The following is an 18535-nucleotide window of genomic DNA, read 5'->3' as shown; positions in this document are numbered from 1 at the left end:
TGAGATATTGTAGTGTCTCTCTTCAAATTGCAGACCAACAAGAATTTCCTAACTAAAGAATCCATCTTATTGAATAAAGATAGCAAAGATGGTTTCATTGATCTATTTTTAATTTCAATAGTCCTGCTTTTCAGGCTACGCCTTTATGAAAAAAAAAAATCATTTTATCCAACTGCATTTTAGAAAGGAAAATATTCATACTCTGCTAATGATCAAATACAACAAGAACGTTTGAATTCATAATTCAATCTGTTGTGACTGGCTGCAACTCCACCAAATTCAACAGGTTAATTATTTCACTGATATTGCTTCAGAGACCTACATTCACCACAATAACAAACAGCTGTTTACCATTAGCAAGATTCAATTTGACAAGTGGCTTCATTATTTTTTAGTTATTCACTTTAATCTTCCACAAATTTTAATCATCATTTTCAATTACAGTGAAGTCATACTTGACAAGAAGCTCCTTTGGGAAAAGATTCTGGAATAACAACATTTCCTTCAGGCTACTGATGTTCATGGTGCTTTTCAAGCTGCCCCATCAAAACCATGCCTATGGTCACGTTGTTGGTTGAAATACAAGGTCAGCCTCTATTTCTGTTTGCACAAGCAGTACAAGTTTTCTCTGCCAATGATCCATGTAACATGAACTTGGAAGAGCACTCTTAAGCTTCTGACTTGAAACTTCAATGGGACCATTCATTGCACAGTTAAAAAGGTTTAAACCTTTGCAGAATAAGGTATTTCTATTGCAAATACTTTTAGCCTTCCCCTTTTTCAGTTCTAAGTCCATGCCTACCTGAATAGAGTTAGAACATGTATGTATCTGAATCAAATCATCTTTTGCACTGTTTTAGCCAGCCAGCTCCCTAAAGCACAAGGCAAGATCCCCAAACAGACACCATCAGTAGAACGTTGCTTAGTTACTTGAATGAAAAAAGCTACTTGAGCTAAGATCAAAGTCTAATTACGACATCTGCATCACAGCACTAAGTTGATCTCATTATAAACAGGATGAGTTTGTAATTTTTCCATCAGGAAAAATTAAAGGAAAAGAATACTCCCTTATTAGGAAAAATAAATCCTCACTGCAATTTTTCAAAGTAACACATTGCTACAGTTCTTACAAAAGAACAGGGGTGGCCCCTAGTAACACCTGAACACTGATGTAAATTCAAAGTAATTGCAAACTTCATGCCTTACAATCATCAATCCCTCCAAGTTTTTCATGCAAGCAGTAGCTCAATTGTTCTCCAGGTTCAGCTTTGCCCTTTTGAAGGCCAGAAAAATACACGGAATTCATGTTAGTCCCAATACCTTAAATATATTTTCTATATCCACTGAATAATTTACTAATTTACAAACCTAAACATTTGTTTCCATTTCTTGATAGCTAAGAAATTTAATTGAATTTCCACAACATGAGCTAAGGTAACAGGGAATTAATTTTAAGCAACATAACCCAAGTACTGAGAAACTGGGTACCGTTTGAAATAACCCTTCTTGATACCCTTCAAAAGAGAATAAATGGGGAAAAAGACATTAAAGATGGAGCAGCATAAGCAATAATAGAACCCTTTTCCATTCAGGCTCAGTCTACAGAATTTTATATCACACCTAGGAATCTAGAAATATGACTCTAGTCTTTATTTCTGTGTGAATCTTCAATCTCTTCTTGTTAGGAAAAAAAAATAAGCATCCTACAACTTCTACAGTCAGAAGCTAAGGAAGTCGATCACTGAAAATTCTTGCTATGGTTTTCTTCCATTTTTGTTCATGACAGCATTTGGGTGACATTACTTAACCACTGGCATCTGAAAGTCAGTATGTTACAAGAGAAAATCTCATTCTGTGAAATATTTTGCATTGCAATGTCTTCTGAGGTATGGAACTCTTCTGACAACATAGACTCATTCCTATTCCCTTTGTTAAGTCATAACAGTCTCACATCAGTAAATAAATCATCAACAACTGGAGTGGGAAGTACAAAGGGCAACTCATTCCAGTAGCCTTAATTATTTTGAAACCTTAATAGACAAGACAAGGCAGCTTGAAAACAGAAATGCAAAAACACAGACACTGAAGTGAAAATTCATACAAGTTTAGAATACTTAATTTAATTAAGGGATGATTACAAGGGAAGACATGTTAATATTTGGGCATGACTATGTTCCAAGATATTTGTTTTAGGAAAGAGGAATGCTGAAGGCATAGGACCCCTCCCAAAGGCACAGAATAAAATTATTATACTCCTCAAAGACAATTCCTCTTACCAATAATTTGATCGACTGTCTCTCCAAAGTTTCAAAAATACCTCTCCAGCTAATGCATAAGAGATGTGCATAAATATGGATAAAACAGTTATTCTGATACATAACAACTCAAAAATATCTGTAGAATCATTTCATATTTCCATAAGGAATACATGCATCACTGTAAGGACAGAGAAATTGCAGGTTTCTGTTCTAAGAATGCCTGCTTTTCCCTTCATAATGTCTTTCCAACTTTATACTATCCTCATGGAACCTATTCCAAGGTCCCTTACCTTTTTTTTTTTTTTTTACTTAGTTCCTTTCTACCTTGTTATTTGCTCCTCTCAAAGCAAAGATGCTTTGAGAGCATCCTCTCAAAGAGCACAGATGACTTCTACAAATACTGATGCACATTTGATGCCTGAAAGACAATTTTTATAGCAGAAAAAACAAATACATTGCAATCAGTTGAGAACACAATAGTATAACTAACAGAATTCAAGACTTACTACTGCATGGAGTATATATGTATGAAATTACTGGTGCTAAGGTGAAGTCAGATTTTGCCAATTTAATCAGAATTTCTCAGATAATAAATATAATAATATATACAAAACAGATCTGGTGAACAACATCAAGGAGCAGCAGCTCTGGAAGAGATCAGAAACCAGCAATCAAATTTGATAAGAAGGATTGCAAGACACAGCCTAAGAAACCTAAGCCCAAGCAATACAGGCATAGGAACAATGCCCAAGAGCCCAGGCCATCAAACAAACCTGTACCAACAAGAGCAGGTCCATAAACAAATCAGGAATTCCAGAGATGTGAAGACACAAAACTACAGCTCAGGCCATCCTGGAGCAAAGGCCCAGGCCTGAGCTTAAATATAGCTTGGGGCTCATGGGCAGAGGTGTGGGTGGGGAGCCCCAGTAAATGGGGCCAGGGTAACTAAGGCCCATCAGCACACTCTGAGTCCTGAGAGGACTTGGGAACAAAAACAGCAATATTTGATTTCTCCAAGAAATTATGACTACTCCCTCCAAATTATCAGATCTGAAAGGAGAAATACAGCCATTCTTGAAGATCAGCTGCCATCTAGTGAATGGTGAGAAAACTGTTTAAAACATTACTTTCAACTTTTTGTTAATTTAAACTAGATTCATGGTGGAATATTTTTTGCCACTTTGTAAATTTTGCAGTCAGTAAATTAATCAGAAGCATGGCAACTAAAAAGTATGCATTTGAAATGAGAGCAATGTCACTCAGCGAAGTTTTCTAAGAAAATATTTTAATAATATATAAGTGATTGCACAATTTGTTCCAAAAAAGCCAATCCTATGGTCTTTCGATAGAATATATAAGTTTTTTGGGGGCTTCATTTCACTATACTAAAAATAACTGGAGTATCAGTGTCTTAAAGTAAAATAATCAGTATTACACCAATAAAATACAGTAAAAACTTAAAAGAAGCTTAAATTTACTGAAATGTGCTCATCAAGCAACAACAGCAGAGTTTTTATATTAGATACCATCTTTAGTTACTTTGTTATGTAAGATTAGATTTGCAGATGTTTTCTTTCTGATAAGAAACCAGATTTTCCAGATGTTACTCTAAGACTGTTAGAAGGAACCACTCTATATGAATATAAACCACAGATCTCATTGCAAATACACAATTTTCCATACTTTTCTTTCCTAAACACAACTTTCTAAAACCAAGCAGAGGGTCTACCACTTACAGTTTGAAACTGAAACAAATCTGCCATTTTAAACAGAGTATGTTTTTTGTTTAATCAAGTATGTACTTGAGGGCACTCATGTTTATGCGAACCTTTGATGGAAAGAAATAAAACAAGAGAATATGTTTATAAGACATTGGCTTGAAGATACATTTGCCTTCATGGAATGAAAGCTCCTTAGAATCTTTTGTCTGTGCATTCTCTGGACAGACATTAGTATGTCCTGCACCAAATACCTGGTACATATTCCATATAAGCATATTACATATAAACATTTTGCATATGTGTACAGAACCGTGCTATGGAAAGAAAGATTAAGTAGATATCCAGGAGTAGATGAATAGAAAATAAACACTGAAATGAGAAAATTTGGTCATGAATTGAAAGGAAGTATATTACAGGCCCTTTTGCATATAATTAGGCTGAAAGAGAAGACTTGTTGGTTTTCACACTGTACAGCTCTATGAAATTCTTGTGAGCTCCTAAACAGCATTTAGAATTATTATGAACTGGTTCTCTTAACACTGCCTGCTTTTATTCATATGGCTTACTGAAACATTTTGTGTACAGCCTTGTTCAGTTAGGAATGTTATTAGCCAGGACACCATCACAAAGGTTTTCTTACACTGCCCCTCCTGAGGCCTTCAGAATACAAGGCAGGACAGATCGTAGTTGTGCTGTAAACCACCTTCTCTGGGTTTTCTGTGAATTTAACTGTGTCTCTGACTAGCATTGAGCATTTGAGATCCCAGCTCTTGTATGTCTGTGGTCTCAAAGTCTGTGTATTCAGCATGTGTGACTTTCAAGAATAAAACCATGTACATACAAAATTTTATCTTGTAGTCCACAATGCTGACAGAACTGGAAAGTTTTTATAAAAGTATACTGCACAATTCACGGCACAATCGAAGAAGGTGGGGGGACCAAAACTTTTCTTAAATGATGCTGAGTAAGCATTTAAGAATAGGCCAATATATGTATACTACAACAGTTTTACTGAAGGTTGAATGAATATCTGTGCCTTAATTACTTGTATCAGCAGCTTCTCAAGCCAGTCCTGTGGCTCCCCACATGTTTTTTTTAACCAGCAGCCACAGCTGATTCAACCATGACTACTGGTGACAAGGAGCAGAAGGAAGCACTGGCCAGAGCACAGGAGTGGGGAAGCCCAACATTTGCAATCATGTTTAATAAGCACCGAACAAGCGGGCAGCACTGAGGAGACAAAAGGAGGGCAAAGAAATGAGGTGGCAAACAAGGCCTATCATGATCAGCTCTGTGGAGAACAAGCTGGATGGCAACTAGAAAGGGAGTCAGTGCATTCTGTCTGTGAGATAAGGGTGTAAGTAATCTCTTCTTATACACAGCACTCACCTCGCAGACATTACTTTGACAGCCCTTGAAAAGGGAAGGCCCAAGACGGGCTGAGGCAGGGCATGAGAAAGGTAGCAGACATCGGGCTGGGCCAGTTCTGGGCCCCTCAATTCAGGAAGGGCATTGAGGAACTGCAGCAGCTCCAGAGAACGCCAACGAAGATGATGAAGGGCCTGGAGCACAAATCCTATGAAAAATGGCTGAGGGAACACAGAGGACTCAGGCTGGAAAAGAAAGAGGCTCAGGCAGGACCTTATTGCTTTGTACAACTCCATGAAAGGAGGCTGCAGCCAGGTGTGGCTTGGCTTCTTTCTCCCAGGCAGGACAAGCTGCACCAGGGGAGGTTTATGTTGTACATCAGGAAAAAAAATCTTATCAGGAAGGGCGATTATACATCGAATGAACCAGGAATCACCGTCCCTGGCTGTGTTTAAGGAGAGACACTGAGTGCCACGGCCAGGTTGACACAGTGGCGTTGGGACACAGGCTGTATTCGATGATCTTGGAGCTCTACTCCTACCGGATTTATTCCGCGATGCTCTGGGGGCTGAGGCGGGGCGCAGTGCGCGTGCTCCACTGTGGTGCATGCGCGGGGCCGCCTGTCAGCGCGCGAGGGGCTCCGCTCCGCGCCGGCCCGCCCAGCCCCTGCGCGGGGCTCCCGTCCCGCCCGCCGCGGGTCGGCTGTGCCGGGCGGCCGCCGTGCGCCGGGCGGTGGCACAGCGGGAGCCCCACGGGAGGCCGAGGCGCGGTGAGTAAGGAGCCGACAGGCCCGCGCAGAGCACGGGGGTTGCTGCCCTCCCTAGCGGTGGCAGCAATGGAGGCGGCAGTCTTAAAGCTGCTCCCGCTGGACCCGGGAGATGAGGGCACCCAGCGGTGCCGGTTGGGACCTGCCGCTCTCTCCTTCCTGGGAGCCAGGATCGGCGCCCCGCTGAGGATCTCCGTGCCTGGCGGCTGCTGTGTGTGCACGGCGTGGCCCCGGCACGACCTGGCGGACGGGTACCTGCAGGCCGACCTCACCTGCAGCACCGCGGGGCTGAGGGCGCGGGACCTGCGCGGCCTCTCGCTGAGCTTGGGCCGGCTGCAGCTGCTGCCCTACCGACACCTGCGAACAGCGACTCTGAGAGTGGTCCTCAAGAGCGCCGCGCTGAAAAAGTCGACTCCCAGAGCGGTGTTACAGGAGACAATCAGAGAGCTGCTAAGAAATGTATACATTTTGCCTCGTTATGTTGTTACTGTTGCACCGAGTCCCGAAAATCCTGTGGTGTATATTGAAATACTATCTGCATCTCCTTTGAAGGAGGAAGCTGGATTGATAACTCCCCAAACAAGCATAAAAATTAAGGAGGTGATCACTTTAGAATGGTACAGACATTTGTCAGAAGACACTGCAAAAACTTCAATTGCAGGACTAGATGATGTTGGGAAGTCTTTGAAAGAAATGATTGATCTGCCTTTCCGCTTTCCTAAAACTTTCAAGAAGCTTGGTCTTTCTGTCCCTAATGGAGTGCTATTAATTGGGCCCCCCGGTGTAGGGAAGACTCTAATGGTAAAGACAGTAGCAAAAGAGCTGGGTGCGTATCTGTTTGGCATCAGTGGCCCAGCCCTCCATGGTTCAAGACCAGGAGAGGGTGAAGAGAATTTGCGAAGAGTTTTTGAAAGGGGCAGAGAGATGTCAAACGAAGGCCCAACCATTCTCTTTTTTGATGAGATTGATTCTTTATGTCCAAAGCGAGGAAGTTCAAACAATGCTCCTGAAGATCGTATTGTTGCTCAGTTGCTGACGCTGTTGGATGGTGTAGGGAGTGAGGGTAAGATGGTCATTGTGGCAGCGACAAACAGGCCCGATGCCCTAGACCCTGCACTGAGACGACCTGGCAGATTTGACAGAGAGGTAAATAAATCCTGTTACTCATACACTCACATTTTTCTTTCCTTATTGAGGTGGAAGGGGGCTGTCTTCTAATCATTGTTCATAGTGGGATTCTACAGGTTTGGAGCAGGTGTCTCTGTCTTTAGTTTGCTGCAACTTGGGTATGGTTGTTTTGGGTGTTTTTAATCTGAACACTGAGAGCTCCATATACGTGAAAATGGATGGGAGGGATCTTTTTTGCGTCTTTATCATAAAGACATTGACCTGATCTTGAGGGGCTTTGTTTGCTTACAGCTGCTTAGCTTTACAGGATTGGATTTTTTCCATTTAAATCCTAGATTGAAGATCTGTGCATTTCTTAAAAATTTACTGTGACAGAGAACTAGTAACCTGTTGTGTCAACAGTACCTACTCAGGTTTCAGTAACAGAGGTTGGGTCTATGAAAACTTCCATTAGCCTAGTAGTCCAAAGAAGAAAGATATGCAGTTCTGCAACACACAGCTTTGTGCTTGTATTGTTTATTTCCCTGCCTAAACCCACTCCTAGGTCACCAGTTTAATCAAGTTCTTTAATGATTTCATAATTATAATTTTCATTATTTTCTGGGATTTATAGATTGTTGAGATGTATTTTTATTATGTTTCACCTGGTTTTCAATAATGTATAAATATTTACTTAATTTTTTCTATCATAGTCATCTAATTTAGTGCTTGTGATATAAGGAAATTATTATTTCAGTTTTATGGGACTTGATAAACAGTATCTGTCAGTGTCTTATGAACAACTATATAAACACTGTTCACTTGGAAAGTAAATAGTGTTATAAATACTTGTCATTTGTATAGTGCTGGTAATAGGTTTCCTGTAAAACTCTTTAGCTGGGGTATAAGTATATATAAATTTTCAGTAGCCAGTATAGAGCAGAGACTAAATTGCTTGCCTAGCTCTATAAAATAAATGAGTATGGCAAATTATCTACATAAAATCTTTGTTTATTCTGTTTGGTTTAGGTTATTATTGGGACCCCAACAGTTACACAGAGAAGATCCATCCTGCAGTTGCTTACATCTGATATGCCCATTTCTGCAGAGGTTGATTTGGCTAAGCTGGCAGAAATGACAACTGGGTATGTTGGAGCTGACCTTACAGCACTCTGCAGAGAAGCTGCTATGCAGGCTGTGTCCCACAGCTCTTTGGTATGGTTGCAAATCACTCAAGAACAATGTCAGTAATATTTGTACTACCCTTTCCTCATTAATACTTTACTTGAAAAGCTCAGCAAATTGAAGACTCACACCGAGCATATTATAAATATAAATATGTTATTTTTGCTCATATTTCAGTTCTCACCTTAGTTCTATTACTGCATCTGTGGCTTAATAGTGGCATTTTATGGCCTGTTTGAGATATGTTACATTCTTCAGTGTGTGGTGAAAATGGATTTTGCAACTTTTTTATTTCTATTCATAAGATTGTAGGATGTGATATGTGTTAACCCTGAAGCAACTATTTGATTTAGCAGATCACTGCCTAATGGAGCTATAATTTAAGGAATAGTAATTTTCTTTGAAATATTAATTTCTGTTAAAATTGGTTTTTTTCCTGTGTGAAAACCTGCTATTAAAGAGGTTATATTTTACTTTATGTTGCATTTTTGTATCTGCAGTGTTTAAGCTCATTAGGTCAGGAATTGACTTCCTTATTAGTTGTATTTAGCTTTACATGAAGTGTTTTGCATATTAATGCAGCGTTTAAGTATTGCATTAAAATGTTGCTAATATGCTCTATCTGTTTTTTTTTCAGGATTCAACTGAAAGTGAAACCGTGATTAATATGGGAGATTTCCAAGAAGCTTTTAAAAAAATTCAACCATCCTCTTTTCGAAGTGCAGTTGGACTAACAGAGTGTAAACCTGTGACTTGGGAGCAAATTGGTGGTCTTGAAGATGTGAAATTAAAGTTAAAACAGGTAATGTATTAAACTAATTCAGATAAATGTCTCATTTCTAATATGTACTCCAAGGTATTTTGTATGCTGTGTTATGAAAATTATTTCTCTTGCAAATTACCTGTTTATAAATTGTATTTTTAACATTATTGCAGTGTTATTACAATGTTTGAGTTAGAAATCTTGCAGTCACGAGATAGCACCACCAAGCATAGTAATATCATGGGGAAATAAGCATGTTTCTAGTAGCTGAGAAATACTTAACTTGTAGACAGATAATTTGTCCATTCATGAATATTTATCCAGGGATGGCTCTTGGCTTTTACCTCTTCAGGATTGTTTTTAGTTCTGTTTCAAGTGGAAAATTTAAGCAGGGGGCATTATATGAAGAAAGACTAAATCAGTATTCTCTGGTTTCCAATTAATGTTTGTATCAAGATGAAGAAATAATGTGCTTGGCAGTTTTATTGATTGCTTGTTACTAAGAATTTAATCCCTTTTTTATGTATTGACAGAGTATTGAGTGGCCTATGAAATTTCCTGAGGCATTTGCCAGGATGGGCCTGTCTCATCCCAAAGGTATTCTTCTCTATGGGCCATCTGGCTGTGCCAAAACCACACTGGTGAAAGCTGTGGCCACAAGTTGTCACTGTTCCTTTCTCTCTGTAAGTGGTGCTGATCTGTTCTCACCTTATGTTGGAGATTCAGAGAAGATTTTGTCTCAGGTACACATTTTAATTTGTGTAAGGTTTTGTAGTCCATTTTTGCTTCATTTTTGATAAGTATTAGTTAGACCTAAATTTTGTTGTTGAAAAGATGATAGAGCTCTCATCTGATTATAAAATAGAAATGGCTTACAGATTCACATGTAGATAAAGTGAGAATCTATCCCTAAAATTATACCAGTGTTAAACTTTGGAAGTATTTCTAGCCTTTTGTTTTCAGTTCATTTAGGAATACAAATAAGAAGCAGAATTTACCAATAGTAAATGTAAGCCAGAACAGCTCTTAAGAATCATTGCAAATGTACCTTTAAAGTTAGAGTATACGTAAGTGGGATTCTTTTTTCATCGTACCTGATAGAATGCAGGCATTAATATTTTCTTTTATTAACATTCATTGAAAAGGTTTTTCGCCAAGCAAGAGCAAATACTCCAGCAATAATATTCCTAGATGAGATTGATTCTATCTTGGGATCTCGTGCACACTGCAGAACTGGCCATGGTGTCTCAGAGCGGGTTCTTTCTGTTCTTCTCAATGAATTGGATGGGGTTGGGCTGAAAGTTACAGAAAGAAGAGGATGCAAGCTACAGCTTGAGGCTCAGTGCCAAGAACAAAGTGACGAGGAAAGAAAGGTATTTATGCTCCCTTTTCTGTATAGGAGGAATGAGAAGTACTGTCCAGTTGTTTCAAAAATTTTAGTTGTTGGCATTCACATTTTAAACTTAAAATCTTCAAACTCAAAAACATGCAAGAAGCTCTTTTACTCTGTCATAATTACTAGTTTTTAGAAGATAGTGTATATAAGCTGCTGATTGTTTTTACATACACTGTTCCTCAGTGAGGCTTTTTTTGAACAAAATACCCACACAGACTAATGTGCATTACTAGTTGGGTGTTCATCTTCTGACACAAAAATCCTTTTCTCTACACTAAAGTAATTTTTTAGATTGATCGTGCTATTTTTTACTTTTTATATGTACTTCCTCTACTTCATTTGCAGTTCTTTCTCACACATAATGCATACAAAAGCAGCACAGTTATGATCAGTTAGTTATTTAAACAAAAACTTGTACCTTCACTTGTCAGAACTGTTCACAACATTTAATGTTTAGCTTTTTTGTATATAGATTTCCTGTTATGATGATACTTTTTGGGGGAATAATAAAGAAAACAGTTCCAGAATTGTAGGATACTGAATTTTTTGCATATAAAAAGTTCTTTGTTACAATCTGGTCAAAGAAAAGTCTTTATTTATTGCCAAGGCAGATATTAACTATATTTCTTCATCATGTAATCTGCCCTGCACCAAGGCATTTTTTGACCTCAGGATAGATAAAATACTAATATTGAAGGGAAAATAACTACATGTTAAATTACATGATCTTTTTGCCCTTCCCCTCTTCTCATTAGTAGCTAACTAATGTCTTTTGATAATATTTATCTCAGCCATGTTGCACTAATTAGTTTACATGATCTCTTACTTAGCTAGAGTTTCAGGAAACTTTGAACAAAGATTTCATGGTAGTTGCTGCAACAAATAGACCAGATATGTTGGATGATGCTTTGCTCCGTCCTGGAAGGCTGGACAAGATGATCTATATTCCACCTCCAGATCTGAAGGTATTGCACATCCATACATGGCTTTAAAGGGGGATGTTAATTGCCAGCATACTTTGGGAGCAAAGGGGGAATATTCCTGTAACATACTTAACAAGTGATGGGTGTTTCACTGGAGATCAATCACTAAATTCAAGATACAATGAAAAAATTTTAAAAGTAATAAAAATATTTGTATTTTAAACACCAGTAACATTTTAACTGGTGTCAGTAGTTATAGTATTGCATATGGAAAATAGAGAAAATGTGTGTTTACAAAATCAAGCTGCAATTCAGGAAATACCAAAATAAGTTGTCTGTCCTTGCTTCAGATATTTTTTTGTGTACTGTTCCCAAGGTTAGTATAGCTATTTGTCCTTAACTTCACAAAAAAAAGTTGACCCAAAGCATTCCAAATTGGGCCTGTTCAGCCTAAAATACTGTGTTTTCATGAAGCAAGGAGTGACTGTGAGTAACAGACCTTAAATATATGAGATAACCAGAAGTGTGTTACCTCCATTAATAGCATTTTATTCTTCCACCAAAACCAGACAGTTTTGGTACTTTTCTGGATTTTCCTTGGCTCTTATTTCAAGTTTGGTACTGCTTTGAAGAAAGACTAATTTTTGGTTTCTTTGGTTTTGTTTTCTTGTAAAATATGCACCAATTTACAGGGAAGACTTTCCATTTTGAAAATCTGCACTGAAAAAATTCCATTAGATACTGATGTGTCATTACAAGATGTGGCAGTCCTAACAGACTTCTTCTCTGGAGCTGATATTGAAAATCTGTGCAAGGAGGTAAGAAATATTCCTGGTTCATCTGTGAAATAAACTCTAAAAAACAGCTTTGAGAGAAAAAAGAGAGCTAACTCATAGATGTTACTAAGCCATCTGTAGTATAGGTTCTTTCCCAGTTTACATTGAAAATCCAAAGAAAATTGTTAAAACAGAAGAACTGAACAAGGGTTCATTCTTTAAATAAAAGAGCCAAATAAGAATAAAGTCTGTCTGTGATAATTTACCAGAAGTTTAGGAACTGTACTACCTTTTCTTTCATGTGACCCTGTCTAATCCATGCTCACATCTAGGTGAATTGCATTCTTTGTACTGCAAGCTGAAATTAGCAACTGACAAGGCTAGAAATAAAAAAAAATGAGAAGAGAAATCCAGAATTTGAGTTGACTTGTATAAAAGACAGAAGACTAGAAACTAAGAAAATCCAAATATAAAAGTGATAAGAGATGTATTGTCTAATCCAGACAGAAAAAGTGAATGAAAATGTTATGGTAACCTTACTTGGATTTTTATATGTTGTTAAATAACTGTAAGTTATACAATGCTGTTTTCAGATGCTTTAACTAACACTTTGTTCCCTGTAAAATATTTTAGAATACTTGCAGTATTCTTTGCAATTTAAAACATGATAAGGTCTAAGTAGTTGGGTTTTTTTTTCTTTTAAAGGCTGCTTTGTTGGCATTGCAAGAGAATGGACTTGAAGCAACTGCTGTGAAACAGGAACATTTTGTGAAATCATTGAAGACTGTAAAACCATCTTTAAGCATAAAAGACTTGGAATTTTATGAAAAATTCTCTAATCAAGAATTAGCCTCTTGAATCTAAAAAGGAGTGGCATAAGTATTTTTAAATATATTACAAAGATTTTGAAAAGGTTTGCATCTTTCCTGCTTTTTAATACTGTACTTACTGTAGTTTTCCAGGTGTATGAAATACAGTAAAGCATCACATGTGGAAAATTCTGTAATTGCAATAATGAATAATAAATTAAAATCTTGTTTGCTTTGGGTAGGTTTACCTCTGATGAAACAAGTAATTGAGATACTTAGATAAAAGTAGTAGTATAGTAACACTAAGCTGTTCCACAGTGTTTTAAATACAAAAATGGCATAATAAGAAAATTTAAAATGTGTTGTGAAGTCTCCAAAAGACAGCAAATAATGTAAGAAATACAAAAGCTTTCAGGAAATTAAATAGGACAAACTCTCATTCTGTATAAAATGTAAGGTGTTTTATATGTGCCTATCTACAGGCTTACTTTTTTACATGTAGATTCCATAATACTATGGCAGTGAAAGGGTTGTAACTGCTTAACTCCTTGGTCCAGGTTTGGAAGTCAGGAGTTTTGAGACTAATTTTAGATTAGTTACTACTTACTGTACAAACATTTGGATTGAGTAAGCAGATAACATGTAATCAAACTATAATAATTTCTTCTTTAGAAAAGGGAGTTTGCTTAATGACAATTTCTGCAGAATTATTTTCCCCACCCAACCATTTCTTGTCAATACATTTTTGTAGGTTGCCTTTTAAAACAGACATTTCTAAGGAAATCAGTAATACGTGTATGTAACAGAGTAGGAAGTTTTTTATTATTTTTTATTATCTTTTCCTTTTCCCAGTGAAAATGCTTGTGAACAAAATACACCACTGTCAAAGACAGTTCCTTAGTTTAGCTGAGGTTCAGAAGTTAAAAACCCATTAACAAATACTTCTTTCTTGTAACAGCTGAACCTAGGGACTGCACTGAGAGTGGTTTGTAGTGAGATGGATCACAAAAGGAAGTTCCAAGGCAGTTGGTGACTGAAGAGAGCAAAAGGCAGTAGTAGAAGCTGTTGTAACCTAGGAGAGGGTTCAGGTACAAAAAACTGCCCTACAGCTTGGTGGCTTTTATCACCAATGTATAGAAAGGACCATTGTGTAGTTTTATTGGTGGCAACAAATAGACAGTGTTCATGACCTTCCCAAATACACAAAGGTTTCTCAGCAGCAGTGCTGAGAAAAAGTATGAAAACTGTTTTGCTTTACCGTGTTTGAATTTGCATTTGAATTGCTGGACCTGAAAGTTGTTACAGTAAAATGCTGCCAGCTCCTTTGCCTTAAAGATGCTGCTGCTTAATTTTCCACACTTCCTAGAAGGACCAACTGAGCTGACTGTGCCCTGTCAAGTGTGTTCCTTGCCGCAGGGAGTGAGCAGAACATGCAGTAAAGGCAGCCTCTCCTTCCTCTGACTGCTTTCCAGTGGGCGAGTGAGAAGGGGAGAAACCAATGTACGGGACTCACCTGCTCTCACCTCCAGCCTGGCCCTGGTAGTTTTTCTCAGACAGGGATATTGGGAAGTGATAGGAGCTGTGGAACACAAAAGTGTGATGAGAACCTGGGCCTGGGTTGAGCTTTTGCTGCAGCACAAGGGGACATGGTGACACTGGGCTCCTCTTTTGGTCACTATAGGCACCTCTCCGAGCTCTGAAGACGCAGGCTCGGTCATCAGCTGGGCATTTGCCTAGATACCCCGTTCTTGGGGCAGCTGCCTGGCGAAGGGGACGAAGACAAAGGAGAAATGCCGAGGCTGAGTTTTGCGCTGCAGTCACGGAGAGAGAAGAATTGGCGCAGGAGGGGCACAGGCCGCATCCCGCTCTGTCCGGCCGCTCCCTGTGGCACCTGCGGGCCGCGCGGGGGCGCTGTCGGGCCGCGGGCCGCTCCGCGCCGGCCGCTGGGGGGCGCGCTGTCCCGCCCCCCTCAGCGCCGCGGGGCTCGAAGGGCGCAGGGTGGGCCCGGCCTCAGCACCGCCTCAGCCTCCTGCCGCCCTCGAGGAGCGGTACAGCCGACACCTGTGTCGCTCCGCAGCCGCCGCCACCATGGCCAAGGGCATCTTGAACATACTTAAGTCGAAAAAAGAAGTAAGTTTGCCTGAGGGGTCGGGGCCGTGGTACCCGCCCGCGGGGAGGGGTAAGGAGGGCTCGGGCGACCGCACCGGGGTTGCCACTTGATTTCCCGAGGAAATGGGACCCGCGTAATGTTCATGTATGGAAAATGAGATGTGGAGAAGGGGTAATATAGAGGTAAAAGTGAAATTCAGATATTAATAGTGAAGTGGTGTAAAGAGTAATATAGAGGTAATACACATGAACAGGTAATCCCTCCCTAGTTCTGTGTAACCCTTGCTTCCCCTACTCGTGGGTCTGTAGCTGGGACGTAGGTTCAGCTCTTTTTTCTATTTTATCTTTCAGCTCATTCCCCTGGCCGGAATATTGTCCTTGGCAGCAGCTGGGGCGTTCTCTTTTTGTCTCTATTCCCTATTCAGCAAATCTGACGTGATGTAAGCAAAACCTTAATGCTTGGAGCTTACCCTAACTTTTTTTATTCAGACGAATATTTGACTATAATGTTTTACACACACACACAAATGAAAAAATAAAAAATAAAAGGCACCAGGCATATGTTCCAGAGTACTGGGAGTACTGGTAATGACTAAAGTATCTTCAGATTGTAAATAGTGAGAAAATTAATTTGGAGTGTAATCCAAGTTATTTCCCAACTTTTGATTTAATAATTACATTTTTTCTTTGCTTTGGGTATAAGTTCTAGATGTTCTAATCAAGAATTTCATATAATCTGATAGGCAGATGAGATTGCAACCAGGCTATCGACTTGTATATAAAGAACAGTGTTTGATAGTACTAACTTACGATAGTATTCCAATGGTTTGGCTGATAATTGGAGTGAAATCCTATCCTCTTAAAGCTTTTTGGAGTCTATTTATTTATTTTAAAGTGATTGGAATAGGCATTTTAATTGTCAGGGTAAAAGTCCACCTATATTGTGTCTTTATTCTGTTCTGATTTTTCACCTTGCTTCCCTCATAATGATATGTGAACAGGGCTGGCTTGCTTGGTGCTTTGGAAGCTGCAAATAAAGCAAGCCGTCATTGATTCCTATCCAGATTTTAAAATACAATGCCCAAATCTGGGAATTTGTGTTTTAGGGAGCTCCTTATTTAATTGAATAGCTCTACTGACAATAGGCTGCTCATATGAAAATGTATGCAAGGGCACGCCTTAAAACATAATAATCTGTTTTGTCTTCTTTTAAAGCATTCACAAGATTGGCAGTTCAGAACCATGGGAAACTATTGATCCTGCCAAGCCTCAGAAGGTAATTTGTACATATAATATATGTATAAATAGCATAAATTTCCAACACAATGAATCACTTCTTTTAAAGTGTAAGGACTAGCAAAATACAAATGAGAAAGTAAGTGTAAAGTTGATGTATATGTAGTTAAAAGTGGAAACAAGTGCTTCATTCATTACTTTATGTCTTCACCCTATGATGTAGATAGGGATTTGGCTCTTACACTGTAGGTCTGATCTTAAATTCATACCATACTTCTGCTCGTTGTCCTATGTCAATTCCCACCCCAAACATCCATTCACTCAATTCCATTGATTACAGTGGAAACTTGAGGATAAAGGAAGTGCTCTTTACCCTTACCTTGCTCCTGAATTACAGAATTGAGTAAGAATATTTGAGTACTGCAGCCTCAAGGAAAAATACTTTAATTTAATGGAGCACTTAGGATAAGGAAAAATAAAATTTTTTGGCATTATTATTTAATTATATCAAAGTGATTGTGTTCAACAAATTTTTTTGTCATCTGTTGCATGTTTCTGAAAAGAAAATAGAAAGCTACTAGAACTTCACCAATAAGTTGATGTTTGATATGGGGGGGGTGTGGGAGTGGAGTAAATGCTCAGTGAGATTCTACTAACTTTAATATTTTCCATTTCTTCCAGCTGGTAACAATCAATCAGCAGTGGCAACCTATAGAAGAGCTGGAAAAGGTCAAAAAACTTACGAAGTGAGAAGTTTCTGTTGCCTCAAAAAGGTACCCTATGAATCTAGTGGAATCACTTCTGCACAAACTTGACTTCTGAAATCAGTGTGCGGAAATGCTTCTGCTACATTTTTAGGGTCTCCCTACATTTTTTTTTGACTCTGGATGAGGAGTTTCATGTTGCTTTAGAAGTTGGCATACAGCATCCACATAGTCCAAAAATCTGACTCAAAATATTCGTTTTCAATAAGCATTTGATGTAAATTTTTTGAGTCTTCAGATGGTAATTATAAATTGAAAAAGCCTTCATAGTTTTTATAGAATTTCAGGATTTGTTGCAAAATACATTAGTTTAATAGTAATAAAATAAATTCTTATTAATTAGTAATAAATTCTAAATAATTAGTAATAAAATAAATTCTAAATTTTTACATTTCATTTAAATTGCCCATAAGCCTTTCTTAATTGGGATTCCTGTTCTCCTTCCTTTCTGTTCTGTATTTCAATGTTATATAGAGACCAAAGTCATAATCAGAGGAGGTCTTTGTATGCCAGCAAATGTGGTCATAAAGTAGCCTTGCATTCCTTGTCAATGTTAGATGTGGGGACAGATTAAGTCAAAACTAATGTGTTGCAAATACTGAAACTTGAAATAATCTTAACGTTGCATAAATATTTGTTTATCTAGTAAGGATGACTCAGCAGCATTTATGTTTTAGAGTAAGAGAAACTACTAGTCTTTAGAATAAGTCCTTAGCTTCCATTTTAAGGAATGACATTACAAGAAGATTGAATAGCATAGAAACAGAAAAAATACAGTGCTGAGGAATGAAAGTTTTAAGTATTTTAAAGCAGAAAATATTTTACTATATTTCTCTGTATTTCCATATTTCTACTGGACTGTAGCAAAAACGAAGTGTTGTGCTCTGAGTTCGTGTATTGATTTTGTTCTTCAGTAAGTCACTTTTTTTGGCTACAAATACTATGATCTAAGTATCTGTCAACATTGGGAAAATAAGTGCAAGTAATTTTTAGTTCATTTTGTATTTAGCCACATTTCAGTGATGTTTCCAGTAGCACATTAAGCAGTGTGACTGCTGTCAGTCACAGGTTGTTGTTTCTCTTACCATGTCCTGCAGCATAACAGCTCTGGTAATAAAACTGTTTTGCTTTGTAAGCTGTTCTGGTTTTCTTTATTAATACAGATTTTCTGGGGAGGGTTTTCACACAATATAAGATATCAAAATATTCAAATCTTCTGGGTGGTTTGGTTATCAGAGAGCCGTGTTTTGTCTTTTGGTTTCTTTGCATGTGTTAGCCCCAGTGTCAGTATTTCTCCTCCTAACCCTCTGCATTTCTCTGCCACAAGGTGCTATTATTGTAGTTCTGCACTGTC

General features: G+C 38.4%; 3 protein-coding genes across 14 annotated transcripts in view; 2 read left to right on the top strand and 1 right to left on the bottom strand.

Annotated features, from left to right (window-relative positions):
* LOC111934108 (NAD(P) transhydrogenase, mitochondrial-like) overlaps positions 1-5983 on the bottom strand; it is an 82116-nt gene extending 76133 nt beyond the window's left edge. For 6 of the 12 annotated variants that reach the window (XR_015276058.1, XR_002867022.2, XR_015276062.1 and 3 more), the window contains exon 1: positions 5889-5946. The gene's annotated coding sequence lies outside the window, so the exon portion shown is untranslated. Of the gene's footprint in view, positions 1-5368 lie in introns of all 12 variants that reach the window. The other 6 variants (XR_015276059.1, XM_086849943.1, XR_015276063.1 and 3 more) reach the window with 5 other exon arrangements.
* AFG2B (AAA ATPase AFG2B) lies at positions 5975-14406 on the top strand. Its single transcript, XM_023933977.2, has 8 exons — positions 5975-7259; positions 8250-8435; positions 9043-9207; positions 9702-9911; positions 10314-10541; positions 11395-11529; positions 12180-12305; positions 12969-14406. The coding sequence occupies exons 1-8, from the start codon at positions 6183-6185 to the stop codon at positions 13119-13121; spliced, it is 2280 nt and encodes a 759-aa protein (XP_023789745.2). The 5' UTR covers positions 5975-6182; the 3' UTR covers positions 13122-14406.
* Positions 14407-14984: 578 nt separating this feature from the next.
* On the top strand, positions 14985-18316 carry COXFA4L3 (cytochrome c oxidase associated subunit FA4L3). The gene is made up of 4 exons (XM_023933976.2): positions 14985-15202; positions 15533-15621; positions 16397-16457; positions 17099-18316. Exons 1-4 carry the CDS (start codon positions 15161-15163, stop codon positions 17165-17167), a joined length of 261 nt encoding a protein of 86 aa, XP_023789744.1. The 5' UTR covers positions 14985-15160; the 3' UTR covers positions 17168-18316.
* Positions 18317-18535: the final 219 nt, after the last annotated feature.

This window comes from Cyanistes caeruleus, chromosome 13 (assembly GCF_971803275.1).
Source record: "Cyanistes caeruleus chromosome 13, bCyaCae1.hap1.1, whole genome shotgun sequence".
NCBI lineage: Eukaryota > Metazoa > Chordata > Aves > Passeriformes > Paridae > Cyanistes > Cyanistes caeruleus.
The sequence above is the reverse complement of the archived record's forward strand: the minus strand, read 5'-3'. Positions and strand labels throughout refer to the sequence as shown.

Excerpts from the sequence above, each read along its gene's own strand:
- AFG2B (XM_023933977.2), top strand. The coding sequence starts at position 6,183 with ATGGAGGCGGCAGTCTTAAAGCTGCTCCCGCTGGACCCGGGAGATGAG. Across the intron at positions 7,260-8,249 it reads CTGGCAGATTTGACAGAGAG|GTTATTATTGGGACCCCAAC; the intron begins GTAAATAAATCC and ends TGTTTGGTTTAG. Across the intron at positions 8,436-9,042 it reads CTGTGTCCCACAGCTCTTTG|GATTCAACTGAAAGTGAAAC; the intron begins GTATGGTTGCAA and ends TTTTTTTTTCAG.
- COXFA4L3 (XM_023933976.2), top strand. The coding sequence starts at position 15,161 with ATGGCCAAGGGCATCTTGAACATACTTAAGTCGAAAAAAGAA. Across the intron at positions 15,622-16,396 it reads TTCAGCAAATCTGACGTGAT|CATTCACAAGATTGGCAGTT; the intron begins GTAAGCAAAACC and ends CTTCTTTTAAAG. Across the intron at positions 16,458-17,098 it reads ATCCTGCCAAGCCTCAGAAG|CTGGTAACAATCAATCAGCA; the intron begins GTAATTTGTACA and ends CATTTCTTCCAG.